General features: G+C 39.9%; 1 protein-coding gene across 3 annotated transcripts in view; it reads right to left on the bottom strand.

Annotated features, from left to right (window-relative positions):
- Positions 1–13,721, bottom strand: part of SCP2 (sterol carrier protein 2) — a 92,936-nt gene that overhangs the window by 19,947 nt on the left and 59,268 nt on the right. For all 3 annotated transcript variants that reach the window (XM_090269480.1, XM_090269483.1, XM_090269481.1), the window contains exon 13: positions 14–116. In XM_090269480.1, the coding sequence (XP_090125606.1) occupies positions 14–116 (103 nt within the window). The remainder of the gene's footprint in view (positions 1–13; positions 117–13,721) is intronic.

The raw sequence follows: 13,721 nt of genomic DNA, 5'->3' as shown, positions 1-13,721 counted from the left end.
AAATATTACTTACCTCTTCAAGCTTCTTCTCAATCTCTTTAAAGACAAGATTTGCCTTAAATCCTTCAACTGCAGAATTAGTTGGAACAGCCTCAATTTGATGAGTTCTAAAAGAACTGGGGAAAAGACAATTTCAATCATGGAATCATACAGGTATTAGGGTTTTCAACATTTATAAAATAGTCATTTTCAAAGACCCTAAAAACAGAGATGTTGTAACTCTTACCCAAATAAAATTGTTATTAAAACCATAAAACAAGTTTTATTTCCCTTTTTTTTTTTCCAACAAATATGAGTGTTCACCAGGTGCTAGACACTGTTCTTGAAAATATGGTGATTCAAAGAATCTGCCCCCATGAAGCTTATATGCTAGTGTGGGAGAGAGTCAATGAACAAGCAAAAAAATAAAGAACAGAGTTACTATGAAGAAAATAAGGCAGGCTAATGAGATATAGAGAAAGTATAATTACTTGTGTTGGATGTTCTATTTTAAGATAGTCTGGTCAGATAGGCCTCTCTGAAGTGATACTTAAATTAGGTCCATAAGCCAGCCACGTAAAGATTTAGGTGGGGAAGCCGGTTTCATAAAGAACTTGAGGTAGAACCTAGCTTGGCAATTGAAGGAACTATAAGAAGACCAGTACGGCTGGAGCTGAGCAGAGCAGAGCACAGCAGAAGGATCTAAGGGCAGAGAAACATGCGGACAAGATAACAAGGGGCTTTATAGGTCACAATTAGGAGTCTGGGTTTTATTTTAAGTATAATGAGTACAAACTGGAAAGCAGCATAATCCAATTTGCATGTTTTAAAAAATAAACCTGGCTGCCAGCTGGAAAACGGACTGTAAGGAGGCAAATGGGGAGGCAGGGAGACTGGTTAAGGGGCTACTGCACAGGTCCAGGCAAGAGATGGTGGTGATCAGGAGAGGGTTATAAGGAAGTGTGGAACGAGCAGAGGCAGGACTTGAGACTCATGGTCTACATGTGATACAGACATGACTTTTGTGGATGGAAAAAGGGGATCTATGAAAAGTAACCTCACAGGGTGATCTGACCATAAATTCCTAAAAGGGCAGATCATGGTGAGTAATCATGCCCCAAGCATGTCACTTTTTTTTAATATTAAAAGGTTCATCTTTGCCTCAAGCAAGCCCTGTCCACTGTTTCTGTGTACTTAGGTTAATAACCACCCTCAAGAAAGCACATAATCTTGCCTTCCTTTCTCCCACCATCATGTGATCTCCCTTACATTCCCTCCTTAACTTCACGGCCTAAACGAAACTGACATTCTCTGGAGCATTTGAGATCTTGCTCTGATGATGACATATGTCATCAGAGTTGGCTCAAGCAAACTTTTTAAAGATTTTATTTAGTTAGTTTTTAGAGAAAGGGGAAGGGAGGGATAAAGAGAGGGAGAGAGACATTAATGTGTGAGAGAAATATCGACCAGCTGCCTCTCACATGCCCCCAACTGGGGACCAGGCCTGCAACCCAGGCATGTGCCCTGACCAGGAATCAAACCGGCAACCCTTCAGTTCGCAGGCCAGCACTCAATCCACTGAGCCACACCAGCCAGGACATCAAATAAACTTTTATAAAAATTCTCTACAGGTTTGGACGTTTCTTACACCGACAGATCAACAACCATCTGCCTATTGATTGTCTGATATTTAGGGAACCACTATAGATACCTCACGTGGCAGAAGGAACAGTCTTTATAGCCACAAAGGCTTGGGCTGGAATCCTAAGGGTTTCCTCCAAAAACCAGCTGTAGGAGTATGAGCTAGATACTCTGTGGCCAGATACTCTGTGCACCTCTGGCAAGGAGGCAGGGACAAAGGTGGAGCATGCCAATGACTTTCCAGAATTAAAAGGAATCCAGGTGTAAAGCACCTAGCAGAGATCCTGGCCCATGGTAAAAAGTGGTACACATGACTGTTTTGGGCTCCAGAGCCTCAAGTGTTAGATACAGACAGAAACTTGAGGGGCCTGAGGAAGAAGAGGGCACCTTAGGATGTGAGGTAATTCCTCTGAAATACTGCAAGCACGCTGCTGGTGGCTGGGACCGAGGCTGGAACAACACCGGAGGAAACAGGAGTCAAGAGTAAAGCAGATGCTCAGTAAGCATTTCTTTCTTTTTCTCCCCTCCTTCCCTCTCCCACCCTCCCTTCTTTCCTTCCTTCCTTTCTCTCTTCCCTCTCTCTCCTTTCTTTCTCGACCCCTTCTCCTTCCATCTCTTTTTTCTCTCTCCCACCTGCCCCACCCATTTCTTTTTCCTTCCCTTTCCTTCTTTCTATCATTTCATAAATATTTAATGAATGCTTGCTACATGCCAAACATTGTTCCAGGTACTAAGGGTAGAAAAGTAAACAAGTCAGACCCAATCCTTCTCCTCACTAAGTTTACATTTTTTCAGCAGAGAAGAAAATAAACAGACAAACTAAGACAGTGACATGAAATGAAATTGGAGAACCAGGCAGGGATCAGATCATGCTCACCAAAGTAGGAAATCTGGGAAGCCACTGAAAATGGGGATGTGAAATAGTCTGATTTGTGATTATTCTTACAACAGTATGCAGAATGAACTGGGGAGGAGACTATGAGAACAGAGGTGGGCAGAGAGGAGGCAGCTAGAGTTACCCAAATAAGAAGTGATGGTGGTCTGGCATACAGTGGAGGCAGTCTGCCAGGGGAGATGGAGAGAAGGAAGGGAATTCAAAATAAATTTTGGAGACAGAATCCACAGAATCCAGATAGAATGAGGGAGATTTAAGTGGGCAGGGAAAGGGCAAGGATGACTTAAGAATAGTAGTGCCATGTATTGATAAAAAGAAGAATGTAGTGGGAGTAGAGGAGATCAAGGTCCATGTCAGGCACATGAAGCGTGAAAGTTTCTGAGACAAGCAGGCAGGTGGATATGGGAGCCTGGCACTCAGAGGAGAGGTCCACACTGGAGATAAAATGGAGACAGACAATCCTCAGCATAATGAAAGTATTTAAATCCATGGGAATTGATAAGCTCACCTAGAGAGAAAATCAGAAAAAGAGAGCCCAGGACAACACCCCATGCAACTCCATTATTGAGATGTCTGGGAGGGAAGGGGAAGCGGCAGCCAGTGATGCAAGAGGAAACCAGTGGAGCATGGTGCCACACAAGCTGAGGGGGCAGAAAGAATCTGGAGGGAGGAGAGACTTTGACAAAAGCAATTTTAAGGGAGTGGTGGAAGGCCGAAGTCAGATTATAGTGAATTATATAAGGGAACAATGAAATGGAGTGGTCTTTGGAGAGAAGTGTAGTATAAAGAAAAGTTCGTTTTTAAGATAGACATATTGAGCATGTCTGCCTGACGATGGTAATGAACCAAGGGAAAGGAGATACAAGGAGAGAAGTTTTGAGAAGGTGGCAGGGGACAAGATCTAGTGGCCTGTGATAGGAAGAGGATGAGACTGAAGGGAAAAAGGATCAGATGAGTATTGGTCTCGGAATGGAAAATGAGGGAGTTTGGGTCTATTGGCTTCTGGTTTTTCAACAAAGTAATCAGCTGAGAATGAGGATGAAAGTGTGGGTATAGGAAGCCTAAGAAGCTGAAAGTGAGCCTACCAGAGGAATCATATTAATATCACGAACCAGGCATGGAACCTAAGCTCCTGCCATGCTGAGATATGTGCAGTTCTCAGCGCCCAGGAGGCCACTTCACACTTCCATGCCTTTGCCAACACTGCTCCCTTTGTCTGGAATACTTCTGTCTTAGCAAGCTCCATTTTACCCTTCAAGACCCAGGCCAAGAGACGCCCTTTCTGTGAAACACTACTAAATGTCAGCTTCTCAAAAGCAGATATCACATCTTTTTTTAAAAAAGAAAGCTTTACATCCCCAGTTCTAAGTACACAACAGATGTATTCAGTAAATAGTGAATGGAACAGAAATTACACTGAATTCTCCTTTACCTAAATCCTAATTTTTTCCTGTGCCATTTAGAGCAGGATTATCTATGGTCACTATCTTCTCTGTCAAGTCTGAATGAGCGACCTAAAATCAAGTCCTCCACAAGGCAATTTCATTTTATTAACTCAACTCTTCAGCTTTTAATCGTCATTGTGCCCTTCTCCAAGCTCGTCATTTCCTAACTGTACATGATAAAATAATAACCAATACTAGTAGCACTTCTCGGTATACAAAATATCTTTATTTTTTGTGGGGCAGAATCCAGACAACAAGTTACCACAGGTCACAGATATCTCTTCATCTTGCTTGTTTTGAAAAGCTCATCAAGCTAATGATTAACCAACTTTTCATCCAGATTAGGAAAAAAGTTAATATATAAAATGTTTTATCAGTATTTTCTGAAAATCCCTCATACACTGCCATGTATTTGATATGTGCCCTTTTCTAGGGAAAAAGAATACAATAATTTAAGCAAACTTAGAAAAGAAATTATTCATATCACAGAAGGAGGTTCCTGATGATTTCATTATTTACAAAGTTCTTTTTAGCCAAAACTAAATTCTGACCTTTTTTTTAACTTGGTTGATATACAAGTCTCCTGAAATAAATATAGCACATAAAATATTGGAAGGGACTTTGAAGATTAATTATTTGGTGTATGAATTCCCTCTATGCTTCCTGAAATGTTTCATTCTAAGGCCTAGAATACGGGCACTGCTTCAACAAGGTCAAAGATCAGTAGCACAGAGTAGCCAACAAAACAGGAACTTTCATCTCATATGAGGTTGGAATCTTGATTGCTACCACTTAAAACTCTCTTTAGATAAGTTGTTTTAACTCTAATCATGAATCTCCTCATCTGTAAACAAGGTATAAGACCTACCACGTGGGGCTTTTATGTGGATTAAATAAAGAAGCACATGTGAAGCACCTATCAAGGTCCTGGCACACACGAGGCCCTCAAAAAGTGGTTGTTAAAAGAACCATTACAACTGAATAATAAAAAGACAAATAACCCAATTTTAAAATGGCCACAAGATCTGAATAGGTATTTCTCCAAAGATAATACAAATGGCCAGTAAGAACATAAAAAGATGCTGAACATCAGCAGCCATTAGGAGAATGCAAATTAGAACCACAATGAGATACCACTTTGGAACCACCAGAAACAAACAAACAAAAAAAAAGGCAGATAATAACAACTGTTAGCAAGGATGTGGAGAAATTAGAATCCTTACAATACTATTCAGCTTTAAAAAGGAATGAAGGATAGGCATACCACATTTCATTGAATTTTGCTTTACTGCACTTCACAGATAACTGCAACTTTTTAATTGGCAAACTGAAGGTCTGTGGCAACCCTGTGTCGAGCAAGTCCGCCAGCCCCATTTGTTGATTTTGTGTTTCTATGTCACATTTTAGTAATTTTTACAATATTTCAAAATTTTTCATTAGTATTATATTTGTTGCGGTGATCTGTTATCAGTGATCTTTAATGTTACTATTCTAATTGTTTCGACGCACCATAAACTGCGTCCATATAAGACCGTGAACTTAACTGATAAATGTTGTGTGTGTTCTGGCTCTCCCACTGACAGGCCATTTCTCTCCCTCTCCAGGGGCCTCCCTATTTCCTAAGACACAATAATATTGAAATTAGGCCAGTCAGTAACCCTACAGTGGCCTCTAAGTGTTCAGGGGAAAGGAAGAGTCACACATCTCTCACTTTAAATCAAAAGCTAGAAATGGACTTTCAGCCAGGATGGAGGCTTAGACAGACACGCTCGGTCTCCCTCTACGACTAGAAAGGAATACAACTACCTCAAAACAAAAGATAACCAGAAATTCCAGAAAATAAAACTACATGGGAGCCCAACGTATGAAGTTATAAACCAGGGGTGCTCGTCGGACGGGTAGGAGGGGTGAAACCAGAATTGGGACGGAAAGGCCGGGCTGAGCTGTCCGCGGTAGCCTCCGGAATAGCGGCGGGACTGCGAGAAACGCCAGGGGAGCAATCCCGGCTGCAGTCGAGCCCCGGCAGCTCGCAACTCCAACGCGGGGAAAGGCAGCCCCCCACTGCCTCAGACGGTGAGGCCCAGAGGGCGGGAGGGCGGATCCCGGTCTCCCAGCAGAGAATAAGGGCAGGAATCCATCTTGGACCCCCGCCCCCACACAAAGCGCCCCAACGTGGGGAAAAAGGTCGAGATAGCCACCAGTCGCAGGGCAGTGACAAGAAAATGGGGCTCCTCCCCCCACAGCCTGCACAGGAAGCAAAGCAAAACATGAATCTGTCTAAATGAAGGAGACAAAGATTTAAATCCCGGTGACGCAGCTCTCCAGGCAGCAGATGAAGAACCTGACAGACGAACAAATAAGAAATCTTTCAGGGGCTCAGTTCAGAGCTATTGTTATAAGGTGGCTTACAGAATTAACAAAAGATTTGGAACAGGACAAGGAAGGAAAGAAAGCCACTCATACTGAAAAGAACGAAAACACATACGAGATAAGTGGTGAGGAAATAAAATCCAGAGATCAAATCAACAAACCAGAACATAGGGAAGGAACAAACAGTCAACCAGTGCGGAAAGAGGAAACAAAAAGTGAGGAAAGTGAGGAGAGGATCAGAAACTTCTGGGACAGCTATAAGAGACCGAACATACGGATTATAGGATTGCCAGAAAGCGAAGAAGAACAAGAAATCGAAAAATTATGTGAAAAAATAATGAAGCAGAACTTCCTGAACTTGGGGAAGGAAAGAGACTTACAGGTCCAGGAAGCACAGAGAGTTCCAGAAAAACTGGACCCAGGGAAAACCACTCCAAGACACATTATAATCAAATTGTCAAAAATTAAAGATAAAGAGAGAATCTTAAAAGCAGCAAGAGAGAAGAAAAGAATCATGTACAAAGGGGTCCCAATTAGACTATCAGCTGACTTCTCAAGGGAGACCCTGCAGGCAAGAAGGGACTGTCAAGAAATATTCAAAGTAATGAAAATCAAAAACCTACAACCACGAATACTCTATCCAGCGAAACTGTCATTCAGGATAGAAGGGCAGAGAAAGTGCTTCCAGGACAAAATAAAACTGAAGGAATTCATTAGATCCAAATCACTATTATATGAGATGTTAAAGGGACTGATTTAGAAGACGGAGGATCAAAGCTATGAACATTAAAATGAAAACTGCATCACAAGAACCAACAACAGAAGCCAGGGAATCGAAACAAAGGCAAACTAAATAGGCAACGAGAGTGGAAAAAGAACTATAGGTATAGGGAACATACTGGGGGGAGGTCAGCAGGGAGGGAGAAGGGGGAGAGGGAGGGAGATAGTACAGGAATTAAGAAGCATAGTAGGAGGGAATGGAATAGACAGGAAGAGGTTGAGAAGAATTATATGCACAACCAATGGACATGGACTAAAAGGGGGGACAACTGGAGGGAGGGGAGCCACCAGGTGGAGAAGAGCAGAGGGAAGGGAAATTGGGACAACTGTACCAGCATAATCAATAAAACATATTAAAAAAAAAAGCTAGAAATGATTAAGCTTAGTGAAGACATGTCAACAGCCAAGACAGGCTGAAAGACAGGCCTCTTGCACCAAACAGTCAAGCTGTGAATGCAAACGAAAAGTTCTTGAAGGAAATTAAAGGTGCTACTCCAGTGAACAAGATAAGAAATGATAAGAAAGCAAAATAGCCTTATTGCTGATATGGAGAAAGTTTTAATGGTCTGGATAAAATATCAAACCAGCTACAATATTCCCTTAAGCCAAAGCCTAATCCAGAGCAAGGCCCCAACCCTTCAATTTTTTGAATGCTGAGAGAGGTGAGAAAGCTGCAGAAGAAAAATTGTAAATTAGCAGAAGTTGGTTCATGAGGTTTAAAGAAAGAAGCCACCTCTATAACATAATTGTGCAAAGTGAAGCAGCAAGTACTAATATAGGAGCTGCAGCAAGTTATCCAGAATATCAAGCTAAGATAATTAATGAAGGTGGCTGCACTAAACAGATTTTCCATGTACACAAAACAGCCTTGTATTGTAAGAAGATGCCATCTAGGGCCTTCATAGCAAGAGAAGTCAACACCTGGCTTCAGAGGACAGGCTGACTCTCCTCTTAGGGGCTAATGCAGCTGGTGACTTTAAGTTGAAGCCAGTGCTCATTTATCATTCCAAAAACCCTAGGGCCCTAAAGAATTATGCTACATCTGCTCTGCCTGTGCTCTATAAATGGAACAACAAAGTCAGGATGGCAGCACATCTGTTTACAACATGGTTTACTGACTATTTTAAGCCCACAATTGAGACATACTGCTCAGAAAAAAAATTCCTTTCAGAATATTACTGCTCATTAACAATACACCTGGTCACCCAAGAACTCTGATAGAGATGTACAATAAGATTAATGTTTTCATTAACACAACATCCACTCTGTAGCCCATGAATAAAGAAGCAATTTTGACTTTCAAGCCTTATTATTTAAGATATACGAGGTCTATCCAGAAAAGTCCAGCCATTGTTAAGATAATGAGAATGGTTTAAGTGATAGTGATGTAACCTGGCAGCCAAGGAGAGCAGACTGGAATGCACATGTGTAACAACGACAACTTCACTGTATTAGTCAGTGAGGGCGGTAGATACTGTTGAGTGAGCATGTGTACTGTGTGGCCCTAGCATGCAAAATGACTGAATGAGTAGAGAAGAATCTGCATCAAATTTTGCGTTAAGCTTGAACATTCCTCTGCAGAAACTATTTGGATGATTGAGAAGGCTTTTGAAGACGATGCAACAAGTGCAGCGCAAATAGAAGTGTGGCACAAATGCTTCAAAGATGGCCAAGAATCTGTTGAAAGTGATTCACATCCTGGCAGGCCTGCAGCAAGCAGAACACCTGAGAATGTTGAACGTGTATGGGCTGCAATCAACAAAGATCGGTGACGGACAGTGCGAGAACTAGAAGCTGACCTGGGGATTCCAAAAACTACTGTGTCCCATAGCAGAAGAAACACTGTGCTGCAGTTGCTAATGACTTGATTCAAACCACAATTCCAACAAAGGATTTTGCAGTGTTTTGAACACTGGAACAGAACTGTGTGAGGTCCCAAGGTGCCTACTTTGAAGGGGACTAAGGTGCCATTGTCCTATGTACAATGTTTCTTGTATTTTGTATCTTGTTTGATAAATGTCTTTTTCATAGCACATGGTGGGATACTTTCTGGACAGACCTCACATTTTGTAAGGCTATAGCTGGCATAGTAATTCCTTTCATGGATCTGAGCAAAGGAAACTGAAAACCCTCTGGAAAGGATTCAACATTCTTGATGCCATTAAGGACATCTGTGATTCATGGAAACAGGACAAAATATCTACATTGGCAGGAATTTGGAAGAAGTTCATTCCACCCCTCATGGATGACAGTGAGGGGTTCAAGAGTTCCGTGGAGGAAGTAACTGATGTGGTGAAAAAGCAAGAGACCTAGAGTTAGAAGTGGAACCTGAAGCTTGTGACTGAGATACTGCAATCTCATGATAAAACTTTAATACATGAGGAGTTGCTTCTTACGGATGAGCAAAGAAAGTGGTTTCTTGATATGAAATCTGCTCCTGGTCAAAATGCTGTGAAGACTGCTGAAATGACAAGAAAGGATATAGAGTATTTCATGTGCTTAACTGATAAAGCAATGGCAGGGTTTGAGAGAACTGACTCCAATTTTGAAAGAAGCTCTGCTGTGGTGAAAACGTCATCAAACAGCATCACATACTACAGAGAAATAGTTTGTCAGAGGAAGAGTCAATCTATGTGGCAAACTTCATTGCTGTCTTACTTTAAGAAATTGCCACAGCCACCAATCGTCAGCAACCACCAACCTGATCAGTCAGAGCCATCAACACGGAGGCAACACCTCACTCTAGCAAAAATAGATTACAACTTACTGAAGGCTCAAATGGCAGCATTTTTTAACAGAAAAGTATTTTTAATTGAGATATGTATATTTTTAGATATAATGATATTACACACTTACTATACTACAGTATAGTGTAAACATAACTTTTATATGCATTGAGAAACCAGAATATTCTATGCTTGCTCTATTGTGATACTCACCTTATGTGGAGGTCTGGAACCAAACCCTCAGTATCTCTGAGGTGTGCCTGCACTACATTCATTCTTATAACATGAATTAACTTCAAATACATTACGCTAAATGAAAGTAGTAGTCACAAAAGGCCACATACTGTATGATTTCATTTATCTGAAATGTCCAGAATAGGCAAATCCTTAGAGACAGAAAGTAGATTAGTGGCTGTCGAAGCCTGCAAGGACAGGAGCTGGGGAATGACTGCTAGTGGGTAACGGGTTCTTTCTGGGGTGATGAAAATGTTCAAAAATTGATTGTGGTGACGATTGCACAACTCTGTGATATATTAAAAATCAGCGAATGTATACTTAGAATGGATGAACTGTGTGGGATATGAACTATGTCTCGATAAAGATGTTAAAAAATAAATTTTAAGTGGTTGCTATTATTCTTAGTGTTTAGAAGGAATATAGAATCCTGTATTTCAATTACATCTCCATCTCTAAATTTCGCATTTACCAGTAATCAGTTCGTTCTAATTATAGGTGATTGTGCAATGCACATAAGGTCTAGGGAGTAAGGTCCATTTGCAATGAGCAACTCCCCTTGACCTCAGAGCAGGCACATGATTCCATCACAAACAGAAATCCTTTCCAAAGGGCCAAACAGTGGGCTTCAATGAGTTAGGTATCTTCCCCATTCCAACATAAAAATTGAAGTTCATTTTTCCAAACCCCTAGGTGATGTTCATAATTTAATAATAAAACCATTTTCAACCATTTGACCAGTGACAAAAACTAGAGAAATAGGAAAGAAAAAAGGAAAATGCACAGGGAGATCAGAAGTCAACATTTAACTGAGCAATTCCAATGTGTGGGAGGTTTCTTTTTTTTTTTTAGAGAAAGAGAGGGAGAGAGAAACATTGACCTGCTATTCCACTCACTTATGCATTCATTGGTTGATTCTTGTATGTGCCCTGACTGGGGATTGAACCCACAACCATAGTGTTATTGGGATGATGCTCTAATCAACTGAGCTACCCAGCCAGGTCCTGGCAGGTCTTTTTGATGTGTTTTCTAATCTCTGAAGTAAATATTTTCACTCTTTCCTAACTGAGGAAAAGGTTGCGTTAAATGCCCAAAGCAGGGAATGTAAAGGAAATTTGATGGCGTGCTCTTTTCACTGAGCAACACTGCCCTTCTCATAATTCCGGTCTATAAAAAATTTAAAAACATACTGCAAACAGGTGACATTTAAGTAGTTTTATAAGTTATTCAATTGTTAATTAACTATTACTACACTACTATGGAAACAGATATAAATCACGTAAGACTTTTACATGTAGTACTTAAATATCTCTTTTAAAATGAAATTGTGTGTTTGTGTGTGTGTATCCACTGTGTCCCCTGAGAAGACCTACAAGTAATAAAAACAAGCACTCAGCCAGCAGCTATACGGTGGTTTCAAAATGCCATTTTCCACTAAAAGAAACCAGGGATCTTTGCAGAAATGGCTGATCTAGAGCTGGGGCATAGAAAGTACAGGATGAACCTGGAATACCTTCTTGAGCTAGAAAGTAAGTACTAAAAGGAATCATGAGACAATATGAGTCAGCTAGAAGGAAATCCCACTGGCCAAAGCAGGGACATTTCAAGGATCAAAAGATGTGATAACAAATTATAATCCACTGAATGAAATAAGAATTCATGAGTTCATCCTGATATATTTATCAACAGATAAACAGATAAATACAGAGATAAATGTTAAAATGTTGGAGAAGAGAAACTCCTCCTTACAGAAGAATGCCACTTAATAAATATAAGGAATAATGACATGAGAAAAAAATTATCAATGGGCCCCGGCTGGTGTGGCTCAGCGGTTTGAGTGCCGGCCTGTGACCCAAAGGGTCGCCAGTTCGATTCCCAGTCAGGGCACATGCCTGGGTTGTGGGTCAGGTCCCCAGTTGGGAGCACGCGAGAGGCAACCACACATTGATGTTTCTCTCCCTTTCTCCCGCCCTTTCCCTCTCTCTAAAAATAAATAACATTTTTAAAAAAATCATCAATGGATGCTAAAATGAATGCGGAGGGATAAAAGTTTGAGGAGGAATAGGATATTTATATAATCTCAAGCATCTCAACACAAATTACTTAAAAATTTTTTCTAAATATAGTAACTTTTCAGACACCACCTTAACCAAGTGATGAAAGTGAAAAATCACCAATTTGGAACAACCACTATCATGTGCCTCCAGCTATGATATGCTAAGAAGGACACAACTTCAGTGGTATTCCTGCAAAAAATGTATAACCTGTACCTAATGATGAGGAAATATCAGATAACTGCAAACTGAGGAACACTGTACTCTTAAAAGAACGTACTTAGTCTTTGAAAAAAATCAAGCTCAAGAATTATAAAGAACGGCTGGGGAATTGTTTCAGATTAAAGGAAACTGAAGAGACAGGACAGATAAATGCATTCAGAAACCTGGAATGGACTCTGGACAAGGAGGATAAAAGGAAAGATTATGGTATCTTTTATAAAGATATTATTGGGACAACTGACAAACTCTGAATATGTTCTTTGGATTAGGTAACAATATTGTATAAATGTTAAATTTCCTGATTTTGTTAACTATACTGAAGTATTAGAATTCCTTGTTTTTAGAAATGAGCACTGAAGTATTTACAAATAAAGGAGCATAATGTCTCCAATTTCCTCTCAAATTATTTCATAAAAATATGCATATATCTATACGTACATGTATAGGAAAAATGATAAAGCAAGTAGGGCAAAATATAAACAACTGGTGAATCTAAATACAAGGTATATGGGAGTTCCTTGTATTATTCTTATAATTTTTCCTGTATGAAGTTATGTCCAATAAAGGGTTCTAGTTAAAACAGATATTTAGAAAAAGAAAAAGCCCATCACCTACAATCCCACCATTCCAACAAGTTTCCTATATTCATTTTTCTCATATTGCTCTTCTAAGTCCTTGTTTATGAGCACACATATAGTTGTAATCATTACATGGATACACATTTTACTTCTAACTTTTAACTTCTTATATTACTTAAGCTTTTTACCTATTCAATTAAACTTCCATGTTAATTAAATAATTTTCCACTAAAAAATAAAGAGAACCATCCAAATATGCCTCAAACAAGGAATGGACAAATAGTGGTACATTCACATGCTGGAATATCACTCAATGATAAAAAGAAACAATTTAATGATACACACAATAACATGGATGAATCTCAAGTATAATATGTTAAGTGAAAGAAAAGCCTTTTGATTCTATTCACATGACATTATGAAAAGGGGAAACTATTTGGGCAGAAAACAGATCAGTTGTGGCCAGAGGCTGCCATGTAAGGAGAAAGGCTGGCTACTAAGGTGAACAAGGACTTCTGGGGAGATAATAAAACTGTTCTGAATCTTGATTATGGTGGTAGTGATACGACTGTATATGTCTGTCAAAATTTGCTGAACTGTGCACTAAAAAGGGTGACTTCTACTATATGTAAATTATACCTTAATTTAAAAATGGAAAAAACAAAACAAAACAAAGTTGGGTTTTAAAAATAAGTTTCATTTAACAGATCACAGAATGCAAGTATATCCTCTGTATCATAAAAGCCCCCCACTTACATAAAACAAATAGGATGTAATGAATACAGTCGATATACATA

Source organism: Furipterus horrens, unplaced genomic scaffold (genome assembly GCF_987537825.1).
Source record: "Furipterus horrens unplaced genomic scaffold, mFurHor1.1.pri manual_scaffold_3, whole genome shotgun sequence".
NCBI lineage: Eukaryota > Metazoa > Chordata > Mammalia > Chiroptera > Furipteridae > Furipterus > Furipterus horrens.
The sequence above is the reverse complement of the archived record's forward strand: the minus strand, read 5'-3'. Positions and strand labels throughout refer to the sequence as shown.